We start from the raw sequence: 19,166 nt of genomic DNA on the forward strand, positions 1-19,166 counted from the left end.
TCAACCTGTAGCTGCCATAGTAGCCTGGAATTACACCCAAATGAAAGTTTAAGCTTAACCCAAGCCATGACAATTTTTTGAGAAAGTCAAAATTGAGCATTCACTTATGACCAACAGGCCCCATTTCATAGAGCTGCTTCATCAGCACACAAAAAGTAGCAATGCACAAAATAATTAGGCTTACCCGAAAAAGGTTACCAGCCAAAATATCATACCATTTGTACCATTTATATCTTGCATCCTGCTCAATTTTCCAGCAATATTTCCTGCTTAAGCAGTATGTATCTTCTCAACATGGATATCAACACTTCTCTACTTACAGGGTCAGCACCAAACTAGCTATGTAAGCAAAGAATGTTTGATACATGAAGTACACACCTACCCCCTACAGATCTCGTTTGTGGGGTCTTGCTATTGCTGTTCTACTATTCCTTTTCTAAAGCAATTCTCTGTGGGGTACCACTTTATCAAAAAGAAAACCTTGTGGAATAGCATGGTTCCATTGTTGAAAGTACCTTGAAGTTGTGCACACACACACACGTCAATTCTTTGCTAATCTGTGAAATCCTCTTACAGGCCTGTATGCTTGGAAAGGGCATCCTATGGGGAAATTGTAAATTTCTACTGGAGCACTTCAAGGGCACCAAGGCAATGACCAGGGGGCATGGAGGCAATCGTCTCCGTTGCCTCCACTAAGTATCAGGCCTGCACTATATACAGAATGGATTTTCAGCATCTCTGTAAGCTCTATGACATTGGGTCCAGCACTGTCATTGTGCCAGGTTTCTATTTACAATAAAACTTAAATGCAAATGGCTTACACTACTGTACACCCCAGAGTTGGTTCTCTCTGGCTAATAAACGTGAATACACTGTACATGAGGGAAAAGGCTGGGTCACACCAAACTTGTTCTCGAAGCATCCTAAACAGTCCTAAGAAAACTGTCAAATGGGTTTGGTCTGGCTGGAATGTATAGCTTTGGCTATATAATGTAACCCTAGTAAGTTTAAATGAACGTGTTACAAACGAACCCGGTCTGTGAGCACACGTAAATCCAAATAACGCACGACCCCACATATCAAGCATGTTCATAGTACGATCCAAGTATGGCAATTCCGTTCAGAGTACGTTCTTCTCGATTTAAGTTTGCCAGTTGCCAAGTAAATTGCCCGTAAATTTTGAGCAGGCTCAAAGATCTGGAGCACCATCATGATCAAGCCCATCCATGGAGTTCGTACAACAGACTGTAGAAAGTTGCTACTACGTCCACTCGGTTTGCACACATTTTTTAGAACATAGTGAGGAGTTTGGTGTAAATGGGGCTTTAGAAGTAACAAATTAAATTTACAATCAAGTTGAGCAAAAAACAGTCTCATGCTGTGATTGACCCCGATAGTATCTCATGTTACTGTTTCGCTGACCCCTTCACCTTCCATGGTCTGCTGGGCGGCAGCGGCTGCCCCCTGTGCCGGTGCTGATGCCCCAGCTAAGGCAGCTGCAGTGTCTGCCCCAGGGACACTAACCGTCGATGACGCAACGTCATAGCCAAGTTTTTTCATGTCGCGGGTGATGATGTTGAAGGTGACTTTGACGTGACCTTGAGATCGCACTCTGGTGACTGAAACAAATAAAACAAAACTTAACACAATTCTGTATATTCCTGTAAACCATAAGAAGAAGTAGGTATCATAATTCAAACGTAATCCCACATACCTTGCAGGAAAGTATTGAAAGTTGAAGCACCTTGAGCGCCACTGAGTGACGGATATTTTTGGCTTTATAAAAAGCCAGTGTTATTATTATTATGTATACACAAAAATGATAAAAATAAATCTAAGTAAGATTCACAAACCGTCGGCTCAGTGCTATAGAAGGTTATTAATTAAAATGTCATATTCAAAATTCATTTCCGGTACATTAAAAAAACCAAATCAGAAAAATTCATTAAAAAAAAAAATTAAAAAAATGTTTGACTGAGAAAATTAATGTTTCTTTTTGCCAAACAAGTATTTTGAAACCCAGTTTTGATCAATAAACCCCATTTACCAGGAGCTCCAAAATATGCGAAAAGAATGTTATTAAACCCATACAAATTTCACTAATGACTTTATAGTTCTTAGCAGAAGAAACAATGCCAAGTAATGTATGTTGAATAACAAACTAGCCTATGGCTAGCAACCATGTAAGGGTCATTTCTCTCTTTTGGGAGTTCTAAAGTGGTAGTTCTAAGAAGGCGCAGAGTATACTGTACAAAACCTTGAGACTACCTCAGTTCTAGTTCTTCTCAGAACCTCCACTTCTCTCAAAAGAGAGATTTTACCATAACAAGATTGCTCGGTTATTGAGACAAGTTCTGCGGAGGTGAAATGCAGGGAAAGATTAATTACCTTAACAGGGCAGACACATTTTAAAGTTAAACAATCTAGGGTTTAAAGCCATTATACACTTTCGGTACAGAATTTTTTTTTAAAGTTCACAGGTTTACAAATAATTTACAGGGTTTACAGAAGGTAATGGTGAAAGGCTTATCTTGAAATATTATTCCATGAAACGCTTTACTTTTTGAGAAAACATTAAAACAATATCAATTCTCGATAGCGAGAATTACGGATTTATTATAAACACATGTCATGACACGGCGAAACCTGGGGAAACCTGTTATTCCTGTGGGTTTTCCTGTTATTTTCTACCGACTCCAATGACCGATTGAGCCTAAATTTTCACAGGTTTGTTATTTTATATATAAGTTGTGGTACACACCACTGTTTACCGAAAGTGTCGAATGGCTTTAACGGATGGATGACAGTCATTGCTTTCAATGAAACTAGGACCCACATTTTAGTAGTTGCTAAAATGATGGTATTTTATTATTTAGTTTTCTATTCCAGGTTTATGGTTTTGGTCCATATTGAGTACGTGCAATTTTCTTGTGACTTGAGGTTAAACTTTCGATTCTAAACTGAAAAAGTATTAAAGCTACAGACCTCAATTGAAAAGAAAACTTTGGGATAGAAAGTAACAAACAAATTATACATTACGATCACAAATTTTTTTCGATTAGAAACACCAGAGTGTGAATTCAGTGCTCTTAACCGCTCGGCCAGTAGGTCAAAAGAAAGTTACTCATTGGCTAATTATGTGCGCCGTGCAATTGTAGCTTTGGTCATGATTTGGTGAAAAACATTCTGTTTTGTTAAGAAATTTTAAGGAAAACGACACTGGTTTGTGTGAACCTTGAAGCATTGATGTCACCACATTGCCATCTTGAAAAATGGTACTGAAACAATGGAAAAACACACTTTAAAGAGTTTAAAAAGGAAAATATTATGGGGAAATTTTTATTTTTCATTTATTTTATTTTTATTTTTGTATGCAAGTCGCCAGACATACGGGCCTGAAGGCCACTTCAAGGTGTGGGCTACAATTGTTTTTTCCAGAGGCCAGAAACAGGGTTACCCCTTTTACAGTCCTTACGGATGTAGGCTTGGGTATCATCAGTCCGAAGCCTAGCCGGTAAAAGTCCCTACAACTCCTACCCACCATATGAAAAGACATCTTCTCACAGGTGGTTGTATAGGTTTATGGGATGGGACTTCATAAATTTTTTTTCTTAAACACATAAAATGGTTTATTTCCTGCACTTCATCTTAAAAAAAAAAAACCTTCCAGAACAATGGCCAAGAAGTTGCACGTAACACATCTCAGGTGCCTGGACACACCACCCTTGACGTGTGTACTGGTTTCGAGCTTACGCAACCTGCGTGTTTCGCTCCTCGCTTTAGTTCCTTCCCCGAAACACTCTTGACCATAATGAAATGGACACTGCCTTGTACCTTTTTGTTAAAGGTTCACAAAGACTTTCTCTTTCATCAAAATATGAGTTTCAAGTTTGAGGCAGTTCATTTTAACCCAACCATGGTAAGGAAGAAAAAAGAGAAATGACCAATTTTGGTTTAAATGAAAACTGTTTTTTGCGTGACACCCGTGTCTTTGAGCAATATACTTCTCTTCACCCAGGGGTATAAATGGGTACCTGCGAGGGTAGAGGTTGATATTGTGTTTGAAAAAGCCCTCTGAGAGCATGGCAGCTTGGGCTGTATACTCCCCAGGGAGCTGAATATGGTCATGTATTGTTATGTATGTATTGTCTCTGCTGCGCCTTGAACATCTGTTGAGATTGATTTGGCGCATCACAAATACCTATTATTATTATTATTATTATTATTATTAATATTATTAAAGGAATAATATTGGCCCAATGACCAGGGCACTAGTACATTGATACAGTTATTGTCAGAATGCTCTACATTTGGGTGGCAGGGTTGGCTTGTGCGTAAAGCGCTCGCCTCTCACCAAGGTGACCCCGGTCGACTCCCGGCCAGGGCCATATGTGAGTTGAGTTGTGCGTTGGTTCTCTGCTGTGCCACGAGGGTTTTCCAGACTATCCGGTTTTCCTCCCTCAGGAAAAAATCAAACACTTTCGATCTTGGCTGTGCTTCGCGGTCATAATGGGTTGATGTGGCTGGCAGCTGAAGGCGCCCTTGCATGCCTGCTTCTCGAACACGTTGTAGCCGCGTCCTTCGCAATTCAGCTCTAGCTGCGAGTAAGGACGATTAGCCCCCCAAATTATTATTATAAGAACTAGTTATTATTTTCTTTGCTTAAGGACTTGATCCAATATCCAACCAATGATGAACTCACCTTCTCTGCCTTCACCCCTTGCCACTACATTGACGTCAACAAACTCGGGTCTTCTGCTCAGAACCCAACTGTGAATGTAGGAAAAAAAAGAGCAAATGGAATAGAAAGGAAAAACGAATGGACACTCTTAGCTGGATGTTAAAGCCAGATTCATTTTCAGCATGAGCGCAAAAGCCTTTTAGGGAATTTTTGTCAGGCAAACAATCAAGGGACGCTTTTTCAGTGATTTCCCAACTTTAAAAACCACTTTGCTCTTGCTGTTTGTGTGAAGTTTTACACTGAAACCAGTGAGTTTTTTTGTTGCTTTTGGTTTGTGTAATCACTTTCAATAATGCTACTGTTACCTAGTTGTTACAGTTAAAGGAACACGTTGCCTTGGATCGGCCGAGTTGGTCTTTGAAAAGCGTTTGTTATAATATGCATATGGGTGGAAAGATGCTGTAAAAGTAGAATACAATGATCCACACAAACATGCCTCGAAATTGCACGGTTTTCCTTTTACCTCGTCAACTAACAGGGTCGGCCATTTATGGGAGTCAAATTTTTGACTCCCATAAATGGCCGACCGTGTTAGTTCGCACAGTAAAAGGAAAACCACGCAATTTCGAGGCAAACTTGTGTGGATCATTGTAATCTACTTTTAAATTATCTCTCCAACCATATGCATTTTATAACAAACGGTTACAAACGCTTTTTTATAGACCAACTTGTCCCATCCAAGGCAACGTGTTCCTTAAACTAACTTTTCCTTCAATGATAAGGTAAAAAATGGGAATAAATATGATGACGACTTGCTATTTTCAAGCATTATTTCTTTTGGCTATGTCCTTAAAGGGCAGGTAAACATTTGGTAATCACTCTTGGCAATGAAAACTTTTAGTTTGAAGCCTACAGCAGATTTTGTTAGTATAAAGCATAATGAGAAATATCTCACGTTGAAGTAATGTGGTTTTAAAAGTAAATAAATAAATAAAATTATACTCCAAAAGAGGCTTCTCAGAAGACCATTTGAAATTGAATTTTTACAAGTTAGTTTTGTTGAATACTTCTACAATAGGATTAAAGCTAACAAATGGTTCCAAAAACCAAAAGTATAATTGTGCCTTTTAGTCTGGGCTTACAGGCCTCAACAAATCTTGATTTTTGGTTGTATTCCTATTTTTACACTCCTGTCCGGTATTTGCTTGTTTATTTTTACTCTTGTTTCGACCACAGCTTCGACTGTGTCTCTTTTTCTTTTTGTCAGAGGACCTGAATACAAATCATGTAAGTCTTTGACTTTTTGCAATGTCCTTAGCAAGCACTCACTGTTCTTTCACCATTTTCTTGTATTCTATTGCTTTTGCTTTTATTGAGTGTCAAAACTATAATTTGTTTGTAAATGTATCCTTTTTGCAGTTTGCCAAAATAATAAAACAAAATGATATGTGGGTGTTTGCTGCGCTTAGTAATGTTGTCAGAACCTGCTTCAGATATCATGTATACTATCTTTGAATCAAGACAAGGTACATTATTCTGTAAAATGCCGATCTGCTGAAGCTTCTATGCATAACATAAATTTTTTACTTTAATAGGGTAATGCACCAATAACACTAGACAAAGATGAGGCTAGGTATTATGTCGAACCTTGTGAGCTTTTGGAATCTTGACGAAGACTCAGGAACAAACATTGGCAGAATTCTTTGGTGTCTGAAAATGAAACAAAAGCGTTGAACACTAAACAAACTTTAAATTATTTTGGAAGAATACCATTAATAGTGAGATACATGTTATAATGAAACTTTATTGACATTTAACATATCAATTCGAACCACTATAAGAAAAACTTCTTCTAAGGAGTGTAAAACTGAAACTTGTGCCAAAGAGATAAGATAAAACAAAATCCAGGTCAGTTTCCAGAAACAAAAACGGCAATTTCTTATCAATTCTTTCCATACTTTCTCATTCTATGTGTTTATAAAGCCTACTATGTGTTAATAAAGCATTGTGGGAAGTGTCGTGGCCGAGCGGTTAAGACCACTGAATTCGAACTCTGGTGTTTCTGATCAGCAGAGTGTGGGTTCGAATCCCCAGCCGTGACAAGACACTTAACCATTGCTTCGGATGGGACGTAACGCCGTTGGTCCCAAGTGTTGTGTAAATGCATGTAAAAGTGCACTTATCGAAATAAATAACAGCCAGAAAAGATAAGATTTTTATTGTTTGGTTTGGACTTGTGCCTAATCATACACACAAACACGCAAAATATTTAAAAAAAAAATTAAAAAAAAGACCAAAACCTTCGAGAAACAAAGGGTTTGAAAGTGGAAGGTCATTTCCTGAAATACAGACTTTTTCCTCCAAAGAAATACTTTTTCATGTTGACATAAATATTAACAAAATGAAAAACAATTCTTGGCACGCAGCTGGCTATTGTTTTGGCACTTTCTCTTTCTAGAGGCCACTTCCTTGTTGTGGTTTCTTTTTTAAAAAGGAAGTAAGTAAATTAAAACAAATCTCGATTAACGTGAATGACAGGTACTTAAGTCTCATAACATTTGTTTTCTTGATAACCCTGGAAAATTAGTTGTTTCGATATCATTTCAGTACTTTTTTATATTTTTGACCAAAAACACAAAAAAAATTTTGGCAAGTTAAAGTTAAACAGTTCTGCTTCTGAAGGCATCAAGTTTCACCTTCTAAAAGTGCCTGTTTTCAAAGTGTGGCGAGCAAAATCTCAGCAAAAGATATTGCTTAAAAATTTTATGCTTAGCAAAAGTTAACAGGATACCACTCACACATGGTGCATACAACATGGAGTTTGGGCTGGTAAACCCTTTTCTGGTTAGCATAATTTTGTTGTACTTAGCTACTTTTTGTGCTTTTAAAGCAGCACGATGAAACAGGGCCCAGTACTCTTGTTATTGTCATTCATGATTGCTTTACAATTTTCTGCTTAGCAAATATGAGCGGGACACTACATGTAGTCACACATGGTGCATACAACATGGTATTGTGACTGGTAAACTCTATTTTGGTGAGCTTAATTTCGTTGCACTTAGCAACTTGTTGTGCTTTAAAAGCAGATCTATGGGTATGTTCAGACAGCGTACTAACTTAGACCCGAACCGGTCTAACTTTTACGAGCAGCGGGGGGTGGTCGTAAAAAATAAAAACCCATTGCGTTCAGACAGCACAGAGTTAAACCCGATCCGGTTTATCTTCGGTTTTAAGAGGTCAAAGTAGACGCGACCCCGTTGCTCTAACATCCGGTTTTATTCATCAGATTCATGCACCGAGTATGCCGAGATACTGAGTGCCCCATGCCCTGGATGATCATCAGGGCATAATTATTGGATACAAATGGCCAAATCGAACGCGGTAACAGTTTTACCGTTGGGAGGATATGGGCACTTAAAACAAACATGAACACGACTCGAATTTCTTTTTTTTAAACAAACAAAATATTGATACAAACCGCCGAGAAAACTCACCAAAATATTGTCCATATTCCATGAAACAGAACACGTTTCATTTGTGCGTTTTGAATAAATACTTTTAGTTTGTACTTCAATCGATTGGAAGCTGCGATCTCTCAAAAGCTGGTGCCGCGATTTTTGTTCCGATTCGTTCATAAACACAACTACACACGTGCAAGTTACGTAAATACATGTACTTTGCAGTATTTTCCCAACTTCCCAACAACAACATGGTGATATTGCTGGCGTAGGGAATTTCCCCTACACACAGCCTCGCGCCCACTGCAGTTCATTCTCCTAGATTGAAAGTACAGCACGCTAGTAACGGTGACGGCAATAGAAAGGCACATCCACGGGATCGGTGATGGATAACTATGGGATATCAGAGAGTGATCACTATGGGATGGCACCGCTGTACATGTGAGAAGCATTAAAAAATATGCTTCTTCGCTGCGCTCGTAGTATACGCATGAAAAACAGTTTCAATTTATTATAGGACACTCAACAAAAAAAGCTTGGAAAATATAATTTTGTTTCAGAATTTAATAAATCATGGGCATGGGCCTGTGTTAAACTGCATACACCGATCGAGAGGGTTTCGCCAACTCGGTAAGCGGCAAGAAAGTAATATAAATACTCGGTGCTTTTCAGCATCAGAGGCAACAGAAACCGTATACAAGCACTCCGGGTCCCGGGCGTGTGCATTGAACCACACAATGGGTCGTCGGTTGTGAGTTAAAACCGGATGTCATTCTGTCCACACGCAGTGTTAAAAGATAAACCCGAACCGGTTTAGACTTAGACCGCCTCGCTGGACGGTTTAAGTTTTGGGGTTTAAACCCGATCCGGTCCAACTTTATTTGCGTTCACACGCACAAAAGTTGAACCCGAACCGGTCTAAGTGGACTTAGACCAACTTTAGTACGCCATGTGAACGACCTCTATGAAATTGGGCACTGTATTCATGTTTTTTTTACTGTATGTTGCCCCTGACCTGCAAGATTTTATTTTAGCCTTGTTTTGCCATACCGTCCCCTTTCCAATGTCTAGGTCCCCGTTCTGCATGCTCTCCCCTCACTTATTCTGCTTTAAAAAACAACAAAACAAATACAGTAAAATCAAAGTGAAAAAAACACAACAAAAAAACCCCACCAAGTCAACAAGTTTACCAGTCCAAATGCCATGTGATGTAAATTACTTGTGCCTTGCCAAATATTGGGTAACTTTTCAGTTTATACATGAAAGTTTGTTTTGAGTCCCCTTGGATGACCCCCCCCCCCCCCTCGGCCATGAGCCCAGGACCCCTTACTGTTTTGTTATTTACCTTCCTGGCGATATTGGTATGTGAACAGCTCCATATCCTCGAACAATAGCCAGGCCATAGTGATCTAAACCATAAACGCTGACAACAATCTGAGGCCCTGGCAAAATAACACAAGAAAAGAAAGCAAAATAAGAGCAACAGAAAAACAGACTCCTCCCCTAACTAAAACAAAATTTATATTGATGTAATAAAATTATAACTTTCTGTTAATGAAACAAAAGCATACTCAAAAGTGAGATGTAGGTTTTAGAGATATTATAATGCTATCATAACCTTACTTTCTGGTTATCAAACTACGGAACCCTCAAAAGTGCTTTGCTCTGTCAAAGGAAGGGTCATAGTTTGGTAATGACCCCGAATAAAATTGTGTAATTTCAATTTTGTTATTTTATTTTAGTTGTTAGCATTTGAGAAAGACTCAAAAGTCTAAAAGTCGGGACAACCATGGGTCCAGTTGGTTGGTAAGCAGTTTGCTGTTTTCTCCTTTGTGATTTCCCTAGCTCACTTGTTATAAAGATGGTAACGATGGTAAGTATCCTGTGAATTTATTTCGTCTGAAATGTCGTCGCTGATTAGAAATCAATAAAATCATTACAAGCTGTCTTCTAGTGCTTTATTAAAATAAAAAAAGTTAAACTCATGTTTTAAAACTGTCAGGAAGCTCAGGACGTACACATATCTGATCCAATAAACATTTTGAGTTACACGGCCAGGGGCTGATTTGCCCAAAGCACTTAGAATCATGAAGATGAGTTGTCAGTGTTAAAATAATAATAATAATAATAATAGGTCTATACCAGCGTTTTATCACACTCCTAAGTGGTGTATCAAAATGCTCAGTTTTCTTTTCCTGCAAGGGTATTGAAGTATGAGACCTATTCCTTTAAAGGCACTGGACACCTTGGTAATTGTCTTCTCACTTGGTGTATCTCAACAAACGCATAAAATAAAAATGTTTAATTCCTGTGTCGGGGCCCATTTCATAAAGCTGTTTTAAAAAGCAGAAAAAATTGCCTGACAGATTTCTTTGCTGAGCACAAATTTAGTCAGGCACCGGCTTCACCAATGCAAATGTTTATGTCATTTGAGCTGTTATTCTGTTTCTGCTAAGCAATACTACTTTGTGCTTAGCAAGTTTTGTGCTTACAGGCTTTATGAAATTGGGACCTAAAGGCACCTATGACAGGGTTTATCGCTGCTTACATCCGTGAGGGTTGGTGCTCTTGAAAGTGACTTCCAGTGGAAAGTTCCAGACAAACAGTTGCCGCCCATCTTTAGACTTCTTGGATACCTGTGAGATTCCTTCCTCTAGACCCTAAGATGACAGAAATAAGGAAAGGTTATAGATTAATTAGACACTATCTGATTCTAGTGGGTGGCTTCAAGATTGATATACAATGTAAAAAGTTAATGTACTAATTGAAAAAAGGTTCAACACATCCACGTAAAAGGCAAATCTTTTCGATAACGAGTTTGGTCAAATTTAAATGGGAAGGGAATACACTTTCTGGCTCAACACCTTCCACAAACCTGGCCATAATTTGCTCACCTCAGTGTATCTCAAAGTTCCTTAATGTTCATTGGGTCCCTTTACAGAAAACTGTGTGTCTGTTTTTGTGTCAAAGCAGGTTTCCCCGGCAATGAATTGAGGTTTCTGCTATTGATGCACAATTTAAGTACAGGAGAGAGTAAATGGTTCAGCTTGAGTTTTGGTTCCCCCTGTTCAACAATGTTTCCCCAGATGCCAGACAAGTAGTGAAGGGTGAAATAGCCAGAGAGCTAAACTCACACTACTCATTATTGCTATTGATGAACAACGAGGTAGGGAGAAAATGAGTGGAAAAAAGGGCTACGAGTAGATAGTACACGACTGCAAATGAAACTCACCGATGTTATCACCCAATCTGGTCCAAAGACAAAATTATACTTTAGGTAGAGGTCCTCGAACTCAGGAAACTGTGAAGGAAGTAGAATGAAAAAAAAAACCAAAACCACAACAATAAAAAAGGGAACTAGTGTAACAAAGATTGCCTAGTTCCTTAGCAATTAATGGTAATTAATGTATCGAAAGTTCTTGCACCGACATTAGTAGGCATACACTGTAAACTACTAGAAACCTTCTCAGCTCCAGAGGGGTACATGTATGCAACCCCAGCAGACAAGTTGATCAAAACGTGTTCCGTGGCCTTTTACATCAGTGAACACAGAGACAACAGAGGTAATTCCAATTAATCGCCTCCATGGCCCCTAGTCATTGCCTTGGTGCCCCCTCAAGATTCGTAATTCCCTCATACATGTACATTAGGAAAAATTGCCTTGCCCCCATTTCAGAACAAGCCTCTGTTTCTAACAATTCTGAATAACAATTACTAGTCTCAACTATTTACCCCAAGGGGTGAAAAAGAGGAACATGCTCAAGCAAGGACACAACTGTCGTAAACAGGACTCAAAACCACACTTTGTATGAAACGTGTAGAGTCTTTCACTAGACCTTGACTTTGGTCAAGAAATAGTTGACTCACTCTTGGCAGCCAACTCACTCTTTGGAAAAGTACAGGGATGCGCTGTGGCTACAGGTCATTTGCGATTTTAATAGCTTTTTCGGTAGAATTGGCCATTGAATAATGGCTGTTTAAAACAGCTGTGAAAAAAAGTACCCTTTAATTTAGTTGAATATGAGGCCAACCATCAGATTCCGTAAATGAAAGTTGACCGCCTAAATGTTTATGATCATGAATCTAGAGTTCTGAGAAGAATTTTTCGAGTCGAGCTGAAAAAAGAGGGAAGTCTTTCAGTTTATAACAGGCTTGCATCACAACCCTGTCACTGATATCAGTGATAATACTGGAACTCTTATTAAGAGTCCCTGCCTGTAAGAGTGTACCAAGTGGTGATTCATGGGTTCTCAGATCTTCTTCTAAAAAATTAGAGTGAAACAACATCATACCAAACGAATAAATCCAAAATTTTAGTTTGCTGACGCTTTCGGTTTTGGAGTTACCAGTTATCAAAGTTTGGGCCAAAAAGCCCTCGAGAAACGAATAGTACATTCCCTGTAAACACAAAAATGTGCGCCAAGGTCATCCCAACAAAAGTAAAACATTTTTTGAAACCTCCAGTTGGGCTTATATCAAAAGTAAAAAAAAAAAGTTGGGATCTCGTTGGCGCGTCATGTTACGCGCACCTGAACCTTTGACGAACAGTGCCCTCGTGCCATTTTCAACGCCTCATAACTCAGCGCGCCTATAGGATCCCATGAATTAAACAAGTTCAAATGAAAGAGCTTGCATCCCTAAAACAAATTTAAGTGCAAAGTGCGTGGGATCTCGTTGGCGCAGAGAGATAATAGAGGTCAAAGTTCAAATTTTACCAATATATTGCGTTTTTGCACCTCCGTAACTTCGCGCGCCAACAACAAAAAATTGTTTTTATGGCAACTGGGTATTGGAACAGTTTTCATCTAATGACAAATGAAAAAAGAATCTTGGGATCTCTGCATCTTGCATGTCAAAAGATTTTTTGAAAATTTTCTAAAGTATTGTCATTCCACACATTTTGGCCTAAATTGGGACAACATTCACTTTTTTCATCACTGTAAGTATCTGTGCCAACAAGATCCCATCAATGTTTTCTTGTATTTGGTTAAGTTGAGTGTTCCTAAACAGATTTCAATTGAAAAATAATTGGGATCATGTTGGCCCACCAATATAACAAAGGTCAAAGGTCATATGAAACTACACTACTGCCTATTTCGGGCAATTTTACGTCGTCTAGAAATCCACGTGCCAATATGATCCCATTAAATTGTCCGCATTTTATGATTATATAGATTCTCAGCAACACATAAAAAGCAAAAAGCTAATGGGATTTGAGTGGCGCTAACAAATATTACAGATCAAAAGTTTGCAATACATGCCTACACACATTGTACTTATGCATTGCTGTGGCAACCGAAAGTGAGAAATATCCCCCAATTTGAAAATGTTGGCAAACCATGAAGGGGATAGGTCTCCAAAACGAATTTTGGTCAAGAGATAGACTGGACTTGTTTTTACAAATGGTGTTAGTTTAATGTTGGTGGGTAACTGTTGCCAAGGTCAAAGGTTACACAGAATATGGGTGTTTTTTATATTTCTGTCAAGAGCCAACTTCAGAGCCTTTTCAAGATTTTATTTAAAGAACAAGGGCTCTATCCTTTCAGTTTGGGACAGCCACTTATAATATCTAGGCACATATGGTTGTCCCAAATTAATTATAGAGCCCTTCCTTATTTGATAAAATGTTGACAGGGCTTCGAAGTTGGCTCTCCACAGAAAATGAATTACAAAACACCAATATTTTCTGTGGAGAGCCAACTTCAAAGCCATGTCAACATTTTATCAAATGAACAAGGGCTCTATAATTAATTTGGGACAATCACATGTGCCTAGATATTATAAGTGGTTTTCCCCAACATAAAGGATAGAGCCCTTGTTCATTAAATAAAATCTTGAAAAGGCTCTGAAGTTGGCTCTTGACAGAAAATATCAAAAACAGCCATATTCTTTGTAACCTTTGACCTTGGCAACAGGTACCCACCAACATTAAACTAACACCATTTGTAAAAACAAGTCCAGTCTATCTCTTGACCAAAATTCACTTTGGAGACCTATCCCCTTCATGGTTTGCCAACATTTTCAAATTGGGGGATATTTCTCACTTTCGGTTGCCACAGCAATGCATAAGTATAGGCATGTATTGCGAACTTTTGATCTGTAATATTTGTTAGCGCCACTCAAATCCCATTTGATTTTTGCTTTTTATTTGTTGCTGAGAATCTTTATAATCATAAAATGCGGACAACTTAATGGGATCATAATGGCACGTGGATTTCTAGACGACGCAAAATCGCCCAAAATAGGCAGTAGTGTAGTTTCATATGACCTTTGACCTTTGTTATATTGGTGGGCCAACATGATCTCAATTATTTTTCAATTGAATTCTGTTAAGGAACACTCAACTTAACCAAATACAAGAAAAAATTGATGGGATCTTTTTTGGCACAGATACTTACAGTGATGAGAAAAGTGAATGTTGTCCCAATTTAGGCAAAAATGTGTGAAATGGCAATACTTTAGAAAATTTTCAAAAAATCTTTTGACATGCAAGATGCAGAGATCCCAAGATTCTTTTTCCATTTGTCATTGATGAAAACTGTTCCAATACCCAGTTGCCATAAAAACAATTTTTTGTTGTTGTTGAACTTGTTTAATTCATGGGATCCTATAGGCGCGCTGAGTTATGAGGCGTTGAAAATGGCACGAGGGCACTGTTCGTCAAAGGTTCAGGTGCGCGTAACATGACGCGCCAACGAGATCCCAACTTATTTTTTTTACTTTTGATATAAGCCCAACTGGAGGTTTCAAAAAATGTTTTACTTTTTTTGGGATGACCTTGGCGCTGGTTTTTGTGTTTACAGGGAATGTACTATTCGTTTCTCGAGGGCTTTTTGGCCCAAACTTTGATAGCTGGTAACTCCAAAACCGAAAGCGTCAGCAAACTAAAATTTTGGATTTATTCGTTTGGTATGATGGTGTATCACTCTAATTTTTTGGAAGAAGATCTGCGAACCCATAAATCACACCCCCCCCTAATTTGGTACATTCTTACAGGCAGGGACTCTTAAAACAGGGGAAATTTCACAAAGAGTTAGTCTAGCAGAAAAACTAAAGGCTAGTCCAACATGTAACTTAAGTTGGGAAGAGTAACTCGTCCTAACTCGAGTTGAGACTAGTCTTACTCTTAACTCTTTGTGAAATAAATCTACCTTAGGTAAGGATTGACATCAATTCGTAAAACAAAACTGAGTAATCTGAAAGTTATTTTTTTTGTTTTAGTTTATTTGAAAATTGAAATGAAAAGTTATAATCAGTTTTTACTAAATTACTACTGTTTCACACGTTATTTTCCATCCAAAGTTGGTTCTTAATAAACATTCTAATTTATGATGATGAGCACATTAAACCAATGTTTGTATTGAGAGATTGGAATTGGATGTTGCCACTGGATGGCCAGCCTAGTGTTTTTAATTTCACACCAATCAGCCAGAATCCTTTTATAATAAGTTATGTTTCTTCCTCAAAGATTTGTGTTTGTATGTGAGAGTTTGCTGACTTCCCTAAACAGGGAGATCATAAAAACAACCCAGTTTAGTCGGGTACTTTTTGTTGCACACAGTAAACACTGACACTGTGTGACACACAGATGTCACTGTGTCACAGTGTCAGCTGCACTTGCCTGCTATGGCGTGTCAAACGTTGCATTATTCGATAATGTACAATATATGTGCGATGTTTCTCATATATATGCGATAATTGTCACATATGTGCGATATTCATTTGATGTATGCAATAAATGTAATATATAAACAATAAATGTAATATATATGCAATAAATGTAATATATATGCAATAAATTGTAATATATGTGCGATAAATTGTAATATATGTGCGATAAATTGTAATATATGTGCAATAAATTGTAATATATGTGCGATAAATTGTAATATATGTGCGATAAATTGTAATATATGTGCGATAAATTGTAATATATGTGCGATAAATTGTAATATATGTGCGATAAATTGTAATATATGTGCGATAAATTGTAATATATGTGCGATAAATTGTAATATATGTGCGATAAATTGTAATATATGTGCGATAAATTGTAATATATGTGCAATAATTTGCAATATATGTGCGATAATTTGCAATATATATGCGATAATTTTTAATATATGTTTGATAATTTTGTAGTATATTATATGCGATCATTTGTATGCGATGTTTTGTGACGGTATACATATGCGATAATTTAATATACATGTGCGATGTTCGTTCTTATATATGTGCGAAAACGGAATTGTGGGATATAGTATGGCTTCCTGTCCACTTGATCCCCGTATCCGTAATGTTTTAGATCGGGCCAGACTATACTCTGGACGGTATAGTATGGTTCCTATGGTTCAATGAGATTGGCGTAGGGTTTATAGTGATGGTCAGGGTACGAGACTCGAGCAGCGTATTTCCGAAATAGCCAGCCAGCCGCGTATTCGGATAATAGAACACATACAGTACAGGGAGGTGACAAAATGTTGCATTTTGCTCAAATCTGAAGGTGAAGATCTGTTTTACTCGAACGAATTCTGCAATATTAGCATAATTTAGAATTTTTAATTGATAATATGTCAATTTCATAGCTTCACATGATTAAAAAATAATTTATAAAAAGTGAAAAACATTAACAAAACGTCAAAAAATGACCCGCAAACAAAAAGGCAAAAATTTTTATTTTGTATATTTTGCATTTTTTAAGGAAGATAGACTGGACGTATCAAATTTTGAGCTGGCTAAATTGGTCAACTATTATTGATTCTGCAATAAAAAGAAAATGTTTAAAGAAAATGTTTAAAGAAAATGTTTGTCTTATCGAAGGGTGTCACCACCTTTTGCTCGCGGCTGACATAACTATAAATGTGGTGACTAAGATTCCAAAAATTTGAAAATGATTTTGCAAACAAGACACAGTTGAATTTTTATAGCACAAGAACTTTTAAATTTTATTGACAACAATTAAAAATAATCAATCATGAGTGTTTCAGATATAGCTCGGTAATTTACTAACTTTAACTGTTCTACAATTTAAAGTCACCTGGAAATAGAAGTGTTTTTCTTTCAAACATAAGAGTATATGCTTACGAACAATAAAACAATTTATTTAGTAATTGATAAGACAAACATTTTCTTTTTATTGCAGAATCAATAATAGTTGACCAATTTAGCCAGCTCAAAATTTGATACGTCCAGTCTATCTTCCTTCAAGATTCTGGAACAAGAAAGCAACTTTTTGTCTTAACGAAGGGTTCAAATTCTTTTCAAATTGTGTTTAAGTCCACCGTCTATGTAATTGGGCGGAATGTACATTGACAATGGCGTCAGAATAACTGTGGTTAATCAACCACTAGATAGTGAACCAAATTTACCCAGCTCCAAAATTTGATACGCCCACTATATTAGTCTTGAAAGTTCTGGATTACAAATTAAATGTTTTGTTTTAACGAAGGGTATAAATTCTTTTCAAGTTATGGTTTTGTATTTCACAGTGATGATTTTTCACATATTAAAAAATGCAAATAATACAAAATAAAATTTTTTGCCTTTTTGTTTGCGGGTCATTTTTTTGACGTTTTGTTAATGTTTTTCACTTTTTATAAATTATTTTTTTAATCATGTGAAGCTATGAAATTGACATATTATCAATTAACATATCTAAATTATGCTAATATTGCAGAATTCGTTCGAGTAAAACAGATCTTCACCTTCAGATTTGAGCAAAATGCAACATTTTGTCACCTCCCTGTACTGTATGTGTTCTATTATCCGAATACGCGGCTGGCTGGCTATTTCGGAAATACGCTGCTCGAGTCTCGTACCCTGACCATCACTATAAACCCTACGCCAATCTCATTGAACCATAGGAACCATACTATACCGTCCAGAGTATAGTCTGGCCCGATCTAAAACATTACGGATACGGGGATCAAGTGGACAGGAAGCCATACTATATCCCACAATTCCGTTTTCGCACATATATAAGAACGAACATCGCACATGTATATTAAATTATCGCATATGTATACCGTCACAAAACATCGCATACAAATGATCGCATATAATATACTACAAAATTATCAAACATATATTAAAAATTATCGCATATATATTGCAAATTATCGCACATATATTGCAAATTATTGCACATATATTACAATTTATCGCACATATATTACAATTTATCGCACATATATTACAATTTATCGCACATATATTACAATTTATCGCACATATATTACAATTTATCGCACATATATTACAATTTATTGCATATATATTACATTTATTGCATATATATTACATTTATTGCATACATCAAATGAATATCGCACATATGTGACAATTATCGCATATAATATGAGAAACATCGCACATATATTGTACATTATCGAATAATGCAACGTTTGACACGCCATAGCCTGCGTGGTATTACATGTATTTGTTGTCAAACATGTCAAATGGCTCTGCCTGTGCACTGTGTACATGGGCCATAACTATAGCTCGGGTTTCAGACGTGTTTTTCCCTTTTTCTATATTTCTTATAAAACCGATCTCAGTAATACATGGAAAGGGCAAGTGAAATAAAACAAATCACAATCTCACTTACATCTCCACTTTCGATTTGTCCGCTCAGCATCAACAAAAACACGGTTGGATTACTCGCCATATTTTCATCTTTTAATAACTGCTCCGGTATTTTGAAATAGCGCCCTCAATAGTTTTGCTGAAATTATAAAGTGAGATTCCCTACCTCCTCTGTGTGTGTAATTGTTGGGCGCGATAGGTCAATCTGCGCGATCAACCGATCGCGCTGCGCTATTGAGCGATCAAATTAAGATCAATTGGTCGCGCAGCAATCGGTCGATCGCGCAACAATCGTTCGATCGCACAACAATCGGTCGATCGCGCAACAATCGGTCGATCGCGTAATGACATCTTTGCGCGATTGACGGATTGCGCCACGAGTATTTTTTCCCGTTATCAGCGGATCGCGCAGGAATGGGTTTGCGCGATCGACCGATAGTGCA

General features: G+C 37.4%; 1 protein-coding gene across 1 annotated transcript; it reads right to left on the reverse strand.

The window, feature by feature from the left end:
* Window positions 1–4: 4 nt before the first annotated feature.
* Window positions 5–18,825, reverse strand: LOC139944557 (B9 domain-containing protein 1-like). The gene is made up of 7 exons (XM_071941605.1): window positions 18,746–18,825; window positions 11,372–11,440; window positions 10,688–10,799; window positions 9,485–9,581; window positions 6,329–6,391; window positions 4,703–4,770; window positions 5–1,619 (listed from the first exon to the last, which is right to left on the reverse strand). The coding sequence occupies exons 1-7, from the start codon at window positions 18,803–18,805 to the stop codon at window positions 1,402–1,404; spliced, it is 687 nt and encodes a 228-aa protein (XP_071797706.1). The 5' UTR covers window positions 18,806–18,825; the 3' UTR covers window positions 5–1,401.
* Window positions 18,826–19,166: the final 341 nt, after the last annotated feature.

This window comes from Asterias amurensis, chromosome 11 (genome assembly GCF_032118995.1).
Source record: "Asterias amurensis chromosome 11, ASM3211899v1".
In the NCBI taxonomy this organism is placed as follows: Eukaryota; Metazoa; Echinodermata; class Asteroidea; order Forcipulatida; family Asteriidae; genus Asterias; species Asterias amurensis.